This window comes from Denticeps clupeoides, chromosome 11 (genome assembly GCF_900700375.1).
Source record: "Denticeps clupeoides chromosome 11, fDenClu1.1, whole genome shotgun sequence".
In the NCBI taxonomy this organism is placed as follows: domain Eukaryota; kingdom Metazoa; phylum Chordata; class Actinopteri; order Clupeiformes; family Denticipitidae; genus Denticeps; species Denticeps clupeoides.
The window spans coordinates 6,474,343-6,488,710 of record NC_041717.1 but is presented as its reverse complement, the minus strand read 5'-3'; the positions used below and the strand labels follow the sequence as shown (position 1 = coordinate 6,488,710).

Here is a 14,368-nt window from a genome sequence, read left to right as displayed (position 1 = left end):
GGTATTGTATTGGGCATTTCGTAATGGTGCTTAGAAAGGGCACCCACCCATGGTTTATTCAGTTGTAAGGCCATAGCATCAAATCATCATAAGAATACCATTTTGTTTCCGTATTGAGGTAATCAAGAGGAGAACGCTTGATCAACAACAATAAAGTTTCAGAACATTGCTTTTGGGTTTCAAACTTATGTTGAGCTGACGATAACATTTGTCGGGAGTATTTCCTGCCCACTCCGAGCGATATTATATGAACAAGGCTTGGCCGAGTGATAACAAACAGGTACATTACTGTGTACAGCATGCACTGATACACGAATACGAATTAATCATCCGTCTGCCTCACCTCTGGGAGAGATGCAGATATGAGGAGTGCCCAGCGGGTGTCCATGTAGTGCCTTATCTAATTTGTTCTTCAAAGAGTATAATATGCTGTCCATGCTACCTGATCACAGCACACATGCACAGTGTTAAATTCTGTGCAAGTCACTGCCGCTTTGTCAACAGCATTGCCCAGATACACGATTAGCTGGCCTCTGTGTTTGCACAGCATGCAAATGGGTAGAGAAATACGTGTTGATATTTTTGAAAAACACCCTTTTCATTGGTGATAAAATCACGGCAACCATTTGAAACTCACTCACCTGTAAAGAATCTCGTGGAGTAAGGACTTTTATTAACACTGTGTACTGTCTCACACAAGTTGACAGTCTGACCTTAAACAAAGGCAAAGGGCAAACATTTATTTATGTAATTTATCCCTTCCATAAGATATTAGTAAGTGTGTTGTCCAATGTGAGGTGGACCTCGATGTCCTATTAAATGTCCTGTTAGATCTATGTAACGTTTTTACACTGAAACACATTGATGCTGGGATGTGCAGTGAAGGCTGAGTTGTCCTAACATGACCTCTAGCGTTTGTTTGTGTAAGTGTGTTCAACCTAAAAAAAGCGAAATAGATCATTGTGTTGTTTTGTAATGGTAATGGTTAATAACATATAAAATAATAGCAATAGTAACAATAATGATAAGAGTGATAAGAACAACACATCAAATATTATTATTACTCTTTTACTACTTATAATTCATTTTTTTCTAAATTTCGTTTATATCTCCTTGCCCTCATCAATGATGGCAGAGGGGAAAAAAATCATCTGGGTATGATTAAATCTCCAGTCATCTTTCCCTTTGCGTTCGAATTCCACTCCGTCGATGTCATGTATAATTAAATCCCGCAGCCTCTTCTCCCATTGGCTGCTACATTTTGCCCGACCGTCAGTCTTGGCTTGCTATTGGCTCGTGTGTGAGGTTGGAGTAAAAAGCGGACGTCTGATTGGTCCGCTCAGCCGCTGCACTCCGGACAGGCTGCTGGCAGCAGGAAGTCTTCTTCAGCTAGCCACCAAAGAATAGTTCTACTGCAGTTTAGGACTAACCAACAAGCAAATGACTCGTATCGTCACATTAGACATCGTTTCGTGAAATAATGAGAAGAGTAACTCTGTTTGTCAACGGAACTTCGAAGAATGGAAAGGTGCGTAGCTGCTGATGCAGGCTTCCACATGCTAGCTGGCTACCTCGTTAGCCCTAGACTGCTGTCTGAATGAACCAATCAACTTTGGCACCTTAAAGCAGGAAAAGACAATATATTCTGTGCCGTTTACAACGCAGCAAGCAGAGGCAGATAACATGTTTGTTTCCTGCCATGTTGAAATGCTGTTACCCTCTTAAAATGTTTTTTTTTACTTCCAAGCAAAACGTCTGGTTTTTGTGTCAATTCACAAATTTGTCCTGTCAATGTCCCCTTTTGTCAGGTCGTAGCTGTATACGGGACTCTGTCGGATCTGCTATCTGTTGCCAGCAATAAATTGGGCATTCGAGCCTGCAGCCTGTACAATGGGAAAGGAGGACTAATCGACGACATTGCGCTTATCAGGCGAGCTCCTTCCTCAGAACTTCTACTCCCCTGCACAGGAGCACGTGGGATTGATCTTGCTTTGTGCCACCAGTAGACTTATAGATGCTGTCACATTTATTCTGCAGAGATGATGATGTCCTGTATGTTTCGGAGGGGGATGAGTTTGTCGGTGAGTGAATTTATGCACCTTGTTCGTTGAATCTGGCATCATATTAGTTATTTTGTGCAAAAATGGTTCAATGTGGCCAATTAGGGTCAGTGGTGGTCTAGAAAGCTTCACACTTCACTTTCGCTTTTTTAAAGATCCTCAGTGTGAAGTCAAGGCATCAGAATCACCCCCTGGATCTCAAACCGATTGGCTGACTCTGAATATTGGCGGTCGTCTGTTTACAACCACACGGTAAGTATGGTTAAAAAGATGTTTGTCAAGAATAGCCGGTGTGCAGATCCCTCAGCCCCTTGTAAAAATAACCAGTGCACATCCACTGTAAATAATCTGCACTTGTTACATTGTATTAATTGGGAAATAAAAGATAGAATTGGTTGAATCCATGGATGTTTGAAATGTGTAGATGGTGGGCAGACTGTAGGCACCCATTGCAGAATTTCAGCACTTCAGACGTCTCGTCACCTCTCAGCTGTAATTGACCTTTTTTTTTTTGTGTGTGTGTGTGTGTGTGTGTGTGTGTGTGTGTGTGTGTGTTTTTGTTATTTTCACTGGTTAACTCCACCAGAAGCACTCTGGTCAGTAAGGAGCCAGACAGCATGCTGGCTCACATGTTCCGGGAGAAAGGTACTTTTTATTAGTATTAACATTTAACATTTTAAACTGTTATTATGTGATAGCAGTCAGTTTCCAAGAATGTGTTAACAGGCTTGTAGTAATCTGAACAAATAGTCTTCTGAGAGTTACTGATTTCATTTGTATTGTCACATTTTTTGTGAAAATAGCTCAGTATACAATTTAGCTGTAATTAATTTGGCCATTCCCTTAAAATTAGTAAACTAAATACATGCTTATACTGATTCTCACCACAGAGCAGTTGATATAATATCTTACACTTAGGGTAAAAAAGGCCTAGCATAGTCATTTTATATGTATCTAAGATTGATGGAAGGTGCCGCCTCTTTGGCTTATATGCATAATATTGCACTAGTATTAAAAGCCCCTTTTCATGTTTAATTAGATGCATGGGGAAATAAGCAGGACGCACGCGGGGCTTACCTAATTGACCGCAGCCCGGAGTATTTTGAACCCATCCTGAACTACCTGCGGCATGGCCAGCTCATTGTCAACGAAGGAGTCAACCTGATAGGTTTCATTTGATGTTTTATTATTTTTAAAACCATGAATTAGTGATTTTTCGATTCAGTACTGTGTGTTTGAGAGCTTGTTGAAGTTGTTACATCTTTTTAAAAACCAGGGGTTTTGGAGGAGGCCAGATTCTTTGGAATTGAGCAGCTGGTGGAACAGCTGGAAATTGCCATTAAGGTACCATTGCAGCTTGTGCTTTAAATCCCGTTAAACGCTGATACAGTGACATGGCATGAACATTTCCATCAGAATTCCCAGCCTCCTGAGGACCACTCTCCAATTTCACGGAAGGAGTTTGTGCGATTTCTCCTGGCCACTCCCACCAAATCTGAGATTCGCTGTCAGGTAAAGTAATTTTTTGCAAGACTTCATTGGTAGCTTATTGTCATATGTCATGATCAGGGGTCTCATTTATAACAATTGCGTATACACTAAACAGGACTTAAATGATATGCATCTTCCTGCGCATACATTTCAATTTTTAGAAATAAACCCGATTGCAGAATGTCCGCATATTTACTCAAACGTGAAATGAATGCTTGCCAACATTTTGGGGGGGAAATGCGGGTGAAGAGGGCGAGCAAAAATGTGAGTGGCACTATTACATATATAATAATTACTTGTGTATTATTCTTAATTAAATCTACACTCTCACTCTATGCACCACAGCTGTTGAAATGTAAATGGACTTATTTACGTAAGTAGAAACATGTGCGTTCTATAAATGTGACACTCACATGTTCCTGACAAACATGCACGATGGCCTGGTTCAACACATGACTCGTTTATCCTGGAACACATCAGTGTAGGGAGCAGATTGCAGGCTTCTTGGTAAGATAATGATATTAATATAAGATATGTTATTTATTTATTTATTTTTAAATAAAATGCAGGTGACAGCAGCTACCCTCTCAAGCGCTGGCTCCTCACCCCCTTTTCGAACCCCCAGAGCGCAGAGGAAAATTGCTTAAATGATGCTCAGGCTCGCGTGCGCTGATGTTTAGACGCAGTAGGTGGCCGGGTGTTATACCATCCCCCAATAGAGTTCCGAATTATGAGAGTTTCCAGAGCTGTCAGCTCCAATGTGCCCTCAGCACCTCTGGTAGCAGAGACACTCTTTTCTTTTTTATGATCACTTTTAAATCTGATAATTTTGTTAAATATTGAGCGCCACATACACAGGACGATTCTCTATGTAATGCAAGGGACATTTTAAAAACACAACTTACTTTATCCCCATAACTAGTGAAAGTGTGACATGTATGTAGTACTTGTCGTGCTTTATTACTGGCTAGTTTAATATAATGTTATGACAAAAGCCACACAAGCAGTTTGAAAACTTGCCGTCTGATGCACGGGACACAGAAAACTAGTCTCACTTGTTAACACTAACTTCCACAATAAAATTCTCTGAACTCAATAAGCATTCAGACAATCTATTGCACCAAATATGGGTGTCAAAGCTGTGCAACGCTTCAATAACATATGCAACTAAATGACCAAGATGGACAATAATTTCACTGGTCTAAAAGCCGCATGAGTGCTGTTAAATTTAACACATGATAGCCAGTATTAAGAGTAAAATGTGGTGCATTGTATGAACATTTTTATTTAATATTTATTAGTAGTTTATAACTGTATTAGCTTACAGTAAAAAGAGGCCTGAAGTCTGACCTTGTGGTGGCTTTTATTATATTATTATATTTTTATTATATTTAATTGAGCAATTATAATAATGTTAATTCATGTATTCAAAGGAATTTTGAACTAGTCAATGTTAAGTACTTCTATATTAGGTGAACACTGCCAGGTTACAAAATGATAAAAGTTAAGAATATTAATACATAATTTACAAAACAAATTCGTTTTATAATTTTATAATACTTTTATAAAATTACATTTTAAATAGGGTAACAATTGTAACAAATTACATTTTTAAAGTAATTTTCCCAACACTGTCCAGGAGGCACGTCGTCCTGGGGGGGCTGGATGGAGGCGGGGCGAGCCTGGCTGTGGGTGCCGTGATGAAGTAGCATACAACCATTTGGGAGATATGAATGAGCAGCGTCCTCGTTGTTTTTAATTGTGCTTCTTTGTCACCACTGGGGCCGTCAAGACAGAATGTTTTATTAGCATGCTGAACAATTGCTGCTTCCATTGGCTAATGACAGGCTGCTTAATTCTGTGCTCCTTATCTTTGTCTGTGCAGGGTCTGAACTTCAGCGGCGCAGACCTCTCTCGTCTGGACTTGCGCTACATTAATTTTAAAATGGCCAACCTGAGTCGTTGCAATCTCACCCACGCCAACCTGTGCTGCTCGAACCTGGAGAGGGCAGACCTCTCAGGCGCAAACCTGGATGTGAGTTCCCTGTTTCACACAGAGATTCATTACTGAAATTGTGTAGCTGGGATTACTATAATTTATAAAAAAAAATTTTACAGGCTGCCAATTTACAGGGGGTCAAAATGCTTTGCACAAATGCTGAAGGAGCATCTCTTAGGGGGTGCAATTTTGAGGACCCTTCTGGACTCAAGGCAAACTTAGAAGGTAGTTAAGAAGCTATAGAAAATGTTTTGCTTGTCTTCATTGGGACAGATGAAATCATGCTTTTACATTGTTCTCAACATCCTGATTAAGGTGCTAACCTAAAAGGAGTTGATATGGAAGGTAGCCAGATGACTGGCATTAATCTGCGTGTAGCCACCCTTAAGAATGCCAAGCTGAAGAACTGCAACTTGAGGGGTGCCACCCTGGCTGGAACGGATCTTGAGGTGAGGGTTTAAGGTTAATTGGAAATATGGAATGAAATAGCAGTTCAGATCAGGTGAATGTTGAGGTTCATGTGGTAGGTCCACCCCACAGTTAAAGAAATATGGATATAGCATCTATTGTTCGGTGGTGCCTCCGGCGGCTTCACTTTTCTGACATGATGAAATGCTCAGGTTTTTTTTATTTTTATTTTATTGTTATTTCTATTGTCATTAGCTGTCACGATCATGAGATTTCGCTAATGGTTAACTGGCATGCAAATTATTATTATTAATGATTTAAATGCCTTTTTCTGTTTATTTTAAGATCATTTTGACACATTAACGTTATGTAGATGACTTATTAATTTACCTTTGACTAATTAAAAAATCCAAAATTATATTTCTGTTGAAACCTAAACGCACCCACAGCAGAGCCACTTTATGTCTTATATCCAAGCTTACGTGATTATTCATACACTTGCCTGTTGCACTTTTTACCCTGAATACTACTGCTCTGCCAACAGAATTGCGACTTGTCAGGCTGCGACTTGCAGGAAGCAAACCTGAGAGGGTCCAATGTTAAAGGAGCAATTTTTGAAGAGATGCTGACTCCACTGCACATGTCCCAGAGCGTCAGATAACTCTCTCGGCCCCTTGGACGTATGCTGAGTGTCAGACCAGCGATGTAGTGCAAATGACGCAGTGTTCCCACAAACCAGGCACCTTCTCAAGTTGGACAAAAAAGTATGCTGCACTCTCCATTGTTCTCGAGACCACACAGTGTAATGAAAATATCAAATCGTCGCTGCTTGTCACCCCATTCGGTTTGTGATTCAGCCAGGAGAGAGACCTGAAGTAGGTAGTCCATTTTTTAAAAATGGTATTATTTTTCTATCTAGAAAAGTTGGCTGTATAAGTATATGACGCACAGGTAAAGGTTTGACAAGTTGCTGCTTTGTGCGAACATCCTGAGGAGACTGGTATAAACCAAGCATCCCACCGTATGCCCCATTAAAATCCCTGGAAGGATATGCAATACATGAAGGTGCTGGTCTGATCCCGTAGTTCCCTCATCTTAGCTTTATTCTATTGCACTAGTGCACAACCAGGGTTATCTGTCTTTATGTCCCAGATGTCCCTCAATAGGATAATGTTCTTGTTGACTTTGTGTATTGTATATTGATTTCTGTATTTATTCTTGTATCCATGGCACCAAAACATATTTAGTTTGTATGCTACCAAAAATCTGTGTAGAACACTACAGTCAACTCCGTTTGACCACATGTGTTATAGTAGACATTATCGCTTTTGGAGACAAAAGTATTAGTAATAGTTGCATAGTAGCTCAGGGTCTAGTATGAATGGAAGAGTAGCCCATACCATATGGATGTAGTTCAGGGTGTCGACATTCAGACACTGTGCTTCCATCATAATAAACTGTTCAGATTAAAAAGAAAGCCATATATATATATATATATATATATATATATATATATATATAGAGAGAGAGAGAGAGAGAGAGAGAGAGAGAGAGAGAGAGAGAGAGAGAGAGAGAGAGAGAGAGAGACTAGGAGATAGCTCGAGACGCGGCCGAGAGAGCGATCAGAGCGCCTCTCCGCGACTCTTCCTCGCTCTCTCTCGCTCTCTCTCGCATCTCTCTCTCGCGCTGATCAGTTTTTCCTGTGCAGAGGAAACAAACCAGTAAAAATTAAAGTACCAAAAGTAGCTTATATCAAATATTGAACATTTATTTCTGAATTTCTTATTTTCAATAACAGAACAATGACATAATTATGTGTCTACAAGCAGCAATACAATATTGCTCTCCATCTGTAGATTTTGTTTTTAGGAGATTATTCAAATCAAATGAAAATATTGTCATTTTCACTTTTTAATAACTAATCTGTGTGTGTGTGTGTAACAATATCAGAGTTAAAAATCTCTGTTAACTAGTTTCACTTCTGCATAAAACGTTTGCACAGTACTGTAGATATGCAAGAACCTTGTCACACCTTGCCACTAGTAGCCTGAGGGTGATTGCGCTCAAGTCTCCACACTTATGACTGTGAATGAAGTGAAGCGATGTCTGTCTGTGGATCTACCTCTCTTTTGGTCCAAGTCGAGCATGTTCTGCTTCGGATGTAAGTTGGCAGGTTAAAGTCAAAAGAATCCTTTAGATCAACCTAAGTGTGTGTTTTCTGCCATTGATTGAGCTGTACAACACCCTGTAACCATACATATGTTCTTATTTGCTCATGATTCTTCTTTGTTTTTTATGCCCTTTAATTCCAAAGCGTAATTTGAATGAGAATATATCAGATTTGAGATCTTAACATTCCTGTTAGAATCTTTGCCCAGTTGTTTTATAATCATATCATCATATAACCATATCTGAATGTATGTTTGACCATATAAACAAAGCTTGTAAAGTAATGATAAATCATATCATAATTGCTGGAATTGAAGAATATCAGTGGATTTTTGTTTTTATTTATAAGCTCATTCATTTGTCTTTGTGTAGCTGAACAGTTAACCGTGTCAGTATTTTATGTTTTATAGCTTTAAGCATTTGTGATGCTGTTATCATTATCATTGTTGTTGTTGTATTCCTATTATGATTTATGTTTTTAGGTACTATGCCTATGCAGCTCATGAAGGCAATCAAAGTAGAATTTTGCACTGAGAGGGCAAAGTTCTACAAACTTTCACCCCCTGGCTAAAGGGGAGATGCTATTTATTTTAGTATATAGCAGAATATATTTATGTATTGTGTAGAGGGAGTTAATCATATCATATAATGGTTTAGCTTCCCTCGTGAATTCACCTACCTTTGTGATTATTGCACTTATTCCAACCAAGGAAGCAGATGAATAAAAAGACTGTTAGAAACAATATATATGTGTGTGTGTGTGTGTGAGATTTTCTTCATTCTTTGTAGATCAATATTGTCTTGATCTCACTGTTCATAAAATTCATGTTTTAGTCACTGCAATTATTCACTGAGATCAATATTAAACATTGTGTTGTGGGTCTGATGCACACGGTACCATGTGATGTGCAGTTCACAGCATTTTTGGGTCTTAAGAATTAATCAAGATTAATCAGGAATGTAAATGATTCGTTGTTTTTTTTTCAATTGACAGAAGAAAAATAATTAAATGGCTAACTACACAAACTATGAAAATATAGAATGAAAATGTACTTTTAAAGACATGTACAGTAGTAAAGCTAGTGAGGCGCATACATTTCACTTTGAAGATTTTGTAAAAAAAACAGTAGAATATTACGTAAGCTGACTAACACAAACATTCCATTTATTTGACTGCCCTTCTGACCTGAGTTAGACAGGGGAGGGACTGAACTGTCACCTCTGATTGTCCAACTCTGCTTCTGAAAAACCAAGTCATTTCCTCATTGAGACCTTGGTTTGTAAGTATGGTAAGTGTGCTATGTAACTTTAAATATTTTCATCATTGTAGTAAAATCTGAATATTGGATTTTTGAAAATGCTGAAATTTGTCCAAATTTACTGGTTTTATGTAAAGAGGTCCCCAGTTGTGGTCCTGCTGGTTCTACTTCCACTGGTTCACAGTGCCTGCTATGTTGACCCCAAACCACCAGGTACAGTATATTATCCAGATCGACTTACAACAAGCTTTCAATTACCATCATTAGGACCCTCAACTATGAATACAATGTTTTTATTCACTCTGTTGTAGATTCTGTACACAAGTTCGACAATAAGAAGTTTACAAGTTAATTTAATAATTCTTTAAAGAGGAAGCTGCCATTTGAGTTATGGGGGCCTGCTGCAAAAAGCATGTAGAGTGTACATTTTTGGTTTATAGATTAGTAAAATAAGAAAAGTACACACAGGGTTCCATCTAATATGCCAGTTTCCCAATATAGGATCAATGAAGATGTGCCAGGATGGACTTGATAACACATGGCATCCACTGGGCTCTTCCTGGACGAACAGTAAATGCGTTCATTGTAGCTGTGGGTTAGAAGGTACATCGTGCTGTGATGGGTAAGATGCTTCTGGTTTCATCCCAGCTTGTACTAATGAATCAGTTGAGGTGCTGTAAAATATTCATAGTGTAAATCTAGCATCACTGGTTTTGAAGAGGGCATTAGAAGGTGCAGTGGATGTAAGGATGCCCTGAAAATGAAAACTTTTGTAGTCACAACTGCACTGATGCTGTTTCCTCTGTGTTCTCCATTGAAATGCTAATTTCTTCTGCTGTATTTTTACAGATTCCTTAAATGCAGATTTGTGAACACTAAATAGACAGATGTCATTTTAAAAGAATAGTTAAGATTCCCAAGACCTAAATAATTCAGTCTTGTATTCCACATGAATATTATGTTTTGTATGAAGGACCAACGGCATCTTCATTCAGAATGATGTAATGATGCAGCATTTTTTTAATTGTTGAATCCTCATTTGTCCTTTTTAAAAATCATTTCATTTTTAGACTGCCAAGCTCGATCAAGGCTCCTTCTGACTGTGTGGTGGAGTATGACTACAATAAATGTACATATCAAGTGGTTAAGAAGTCAGACCGGTCCACAGACTGTCCGCATTTCCCATTGGGAAATGATGATGTTCTGGAAATACAAAATATGACTTTTCAATGATTTTATGCTCAACCATAAAATGTAGCTTAGAATTAAAAACAAAGATGTGCCAAATATACCTAAATATATACAAATGTATGGTGTGTAATGTAAAGTTCATATTCCTTATGTTGTAAAATAAAAAAAAATGGATGAAAAATCCCAGGTCCCAATAATTCATCTGATATTTCCACCTGAATTCTACATCTGTCATGTAAATACTGATGAAGCACAAAACTACATTTAAAAAAAGTACCCTGAACAAAGGATCAAAGATCATAGACATTTTCACAATCTTTAAGAAGCACCTTTAAAATTTGCCCTTGTATGGACCTGCCCTTGACCTGCACCACACAAGCAACAACTCAGGCCAACTACATCAGGTGCACTGTAATAAAAAAAATTACATTGTTTTCAGTGGAAGAATTCTTTTCCAAAAGTCCAATGGGGAGAATTTGTTGCTAAGCTGGCAAATACAACCCCCCCCCCACCCCATAATTAGTTATATTGGCTTTTGCCTTGATTACAGCACACGTTGTCTGTGGAATCTCTTCAGCAATTTACACATTTATGTGTAAACACATATATGTCCGTCCAACACAGAATGAATGCTAGAAAACACTGACATGTATCAAGAAATGTAAACAAGACAATAATTCTGTGAGGATGCAAGGCATGAACATAACATTTTTTGGCACAGGTCACAGGCGCAGAGTTAGCTACGGGGTCACTCTTTGAGTCTGATGAATGAATGCTGGCTTTGCCATCAGGTATTTAGTGGACCTCTTTCTTTGGGGGCCTTGTCCTGACCCCAGATCATAGCACTGTCCCCATAGGCATGATGGCTGCGTCACCTCTTCCTACTCTGATGCACCCATCACTCCGGAACAGGATCTGGGCTCATAAGACAACATGACCTTCTTCCACTGTTCCAGAGTCATTTACATTTACATTTACAGCATTTATCAGACGCCCTTATCCAGAGTGACTTACAATCAGTAGTTACAGGGACAGTCTCCCTGGAGCAACTTAGGGTTAAGTGTCTTGCTCAGGGACACAATGGTAGTAAGTGGGATCCAATCTTTATGTTCACATCTTTATTTTGTGTGTGTGTGTGTGTGTGTATAATTGCTCATACTGTCACTGTTGAACATAGCTGTGAGTTCATCTGAAGATTTCAGTTTTACCTTGCCACTATTGCCTTTGGTTTGTTCACTAGGGGCCTTGAGTCCTAATGAGTCCTTGAGTCCTAGGCACTTTATGACAATGTACATTGTAAAAAGGGCTGTATAAATAAAATTTGATTGATTGATTGACTGGTTAATTTTGGATGTTTGATGATGGTTTCCCACTATTCTTCCAGTTTTTAGTAATGCGTTGGACAGGTCTTAACCCAATTTTAATAGTTTCTGCTATCTCCATACAGGTTTTCTTTGATTGAAGCATGCCAGTAATTTGGCCCTTCATGACCACAGGATGTGTTTTCCAATACATGTAAAGTCCAGGTTGGTGGGGACATTTTTTTGGACAGGCAATGAATCATTTGGTGCAGTCACTGTTGTTAGCTGGTGCACATTCAGTAGATACAGGTTTAATCAAAAGTATTTGTTGAATTGAAAAGCGTCATTGTTTGAAATACTTTGGACTGACATTGTGTTGAATTTTTGAATGGCTATTGGAGACGTTTTCTTATTACAGCCCTTTCTTTTTAAATACAAATACTGCAGATGCAGATATTTCTACCTCTTGTTTTACAGCACTACTGGCAATAATATTTACATCTACTGACATTCATTAACCAGATTCTGAGCATTCTTCTGACCCGTACTTCTCTGCATTTCCATGAAGAGACAACAAATCGCTGGCCAGCTCTGTCAAACAGGACATAGATCTGCTTCAGAAAATTTTTCATTGTCACAAATTGCAGCAATGGTAAGTGTGCCTGCGATAATGTCACTGATAAACCTTGATTTTAATTGCACTGTATTACAGCTATGGTGCGGAAAGTGTGTATGCAGGTTTATTGCAGGACATTGCTGCCATTTCAATCCCAGTAATTATCCCAAAAAAATGTTTTCCATATGTATATACTGCATATCAGTCACGCGCTACAGTGATTGACGTTTCTTTGTGTGTTGATGTTAAGGGGATGTCAGGTACAGCAGTTCTGCTTCTCTTTGCCCTGTTTCCACTGGCTCATGGTGCATGCTTCAACAATCCTAAAGCACCAGGTACTGTACTGCATTTATGATCACTGTGCATATACATTCTGTCCCTAAAACACAAAACTGATTCAGAATGTCTTTTTTACATATAGAAATAAAGGAAGTGTGTCAGGATTCAGAGGACAAGACCTATCATGTGTTAAACACATACTGGAGAAACAGCAAATGCATGGACTGTTCCTGTCGGCCATATGGGGTTTCGTGTTGCAGCGCGTAAGCTGTCCATCTCCACACACGGTTACCTGTTACTAGTTTAGCACACAAACCCTGAGACCGATTTCATATGTCTGATGTGAGAGTCAGGCTGATTCAGGAAAATTACCACCCCAGCATGCAATTCTTCAATTTCAGGATGGGGGTGACAATGAAGATTCCAGCTGACTGTGATGTGGAATATAATAACAGAACATGCACGTTTGAAGTGGTGAAGAGCATCAAGCCTTCCACACCATGCCCTTTTGCAGTAATTGGTGAGTAGCCTCTCTGCATTATGCTGATTTAATAGAATAGAAATATGTTTTATATTATATTGCAATCTTATGTAACTAGAATTGTATAAATCAAACAGGGTTTATTGGGCAAGGTTAAATCAGTATTTACATTAATTAAGAAGACGTTTGTGTGTGTGTGTGTGTGTGTGTGTGTATAAACACACACAACACAAACACAGTGGGGCAAAAAGTATTTGGTAGCCACCATTTGTGCAAGTTGTCCCAATTAAAAAGATCTGCATGGAAGAATGGTCCAAAATACCAGCTTCAGTGCAAACCAGCTATAGACCTGCATGAAACATTTGACCTCTGTCATTGCCAAACAAGGTTACGTTACAAAGTATTGGGGTGAACTTTTGCTATTGACCACATACTTATTTTTTGCACCATTACACAAATAAATTCTTTAAAATAATTTTCCTGTTTTCTACCTCTCACAGTTGAAGTGTACCTCTGATGAAAATTACAGATCTCTCTTTTTAAGTGGGACAACTTGCACTATCGGTGGCTGCCAGATACATTTTTTGCCCCACTGTATATGTTATATGATTGTATTTTATTTGCAAATTGCAGGACACACACCACAGAAATCCATGATACAGAATAGACTGCCTTGTAATATCACTGCAGACACAGGAAAAGGTGTGACGCTTGTATGTAAAGTCCAAGCGGACTCCCAGGTCAATGTCACTTGGCTAAAAAACATGGAGATACAGACTCAACTGACCAATGCCAATTTCTACAAGGTATCATCAAGTTCTAAATGTTTTATTTATTACTATAAAAGGATTGAGTCAGAAGACTTATGTTTGTACCTTCTTCTTCTGATTTTCTTCCAGGTAATCGATACTAAAGGCCAGGAGTCGGGTGTCCTTTCCCTAAATGATGTGTCTGTGGCAGATGCTGGAGAGTACGCTTGCCTGGCTGAAGATTCATTAGGTCATGACTTTTTTTCTAGATGGCTGACTGTTACAGGTATTAATGTTTTCTCTCTTTTTATCCTGCATGATACATTCAGCAACAACTCAGGGATCATTTTACTCTTGGAACTGAT

The 14,368-nt window shown here is 38.8% G+C and overlaps 2 protein-coding genes across 2 annotated transcripts; both read left to right on the top strand.

The window, feature by feature from the left end:
- The first annotated feature begins 1,357 nt into the window (after positions 1-1,357).
- On the top strand, positions 1,358-7,494 carry kctd9a (potassium channel tetramerization domain containing 9a). Its single transcript, XM_028996183.1, has 12 exons — positions 1,358-1,528; positions 1,809-1,930; positions 2,038-2,081; positions 2,216-2,312; positions 2,647-2,705; positions 3,100-3,228; positions 3,337-3,404; positions 3,477-3,572; positions 5,437-5,586; positions 5,670-5,775; positions 5,866-5,999; positions 6,503-7,494. The coding sequence occupies exons 1-12, from the start codon at positions 1,481-1,483 to the stop codon at positions 6,617-6,619; spliced, it is 1,170 nt and encodes a 389-aa protein (XP_028852016.1). The 5' UTR covers positions 1,358-1,480; the 3' UTR covers positions 6,620-7,494.
- A 1,573-nt stretch (positions 7,495-9,067) lies between these two features.
- Positions 9,068-10,664, top strand: msmbl (microseminoprotein, beta-like). Its single transcript, XM_028997001.1, has 4 exons — positions 9,068-9,416; positions 9,524-9,599; positions 9,888-10,008; positions 10,457-10,664. The coding sequence occupies exons 1-4, from the start codon at positions 9,414-9,416 to the stop codon at positions 10,617-10,619; spliced, it is 363 nt and encodes a 120-aa protein (XP_028852834.1). The 5' UTR covers positions 9,068-9,413; the 3' UTR covers positions 10,620-10,664.
- The last annotated feature ends 3,704 nt before the right edge of the window (positions 10,665-14,368 follow it).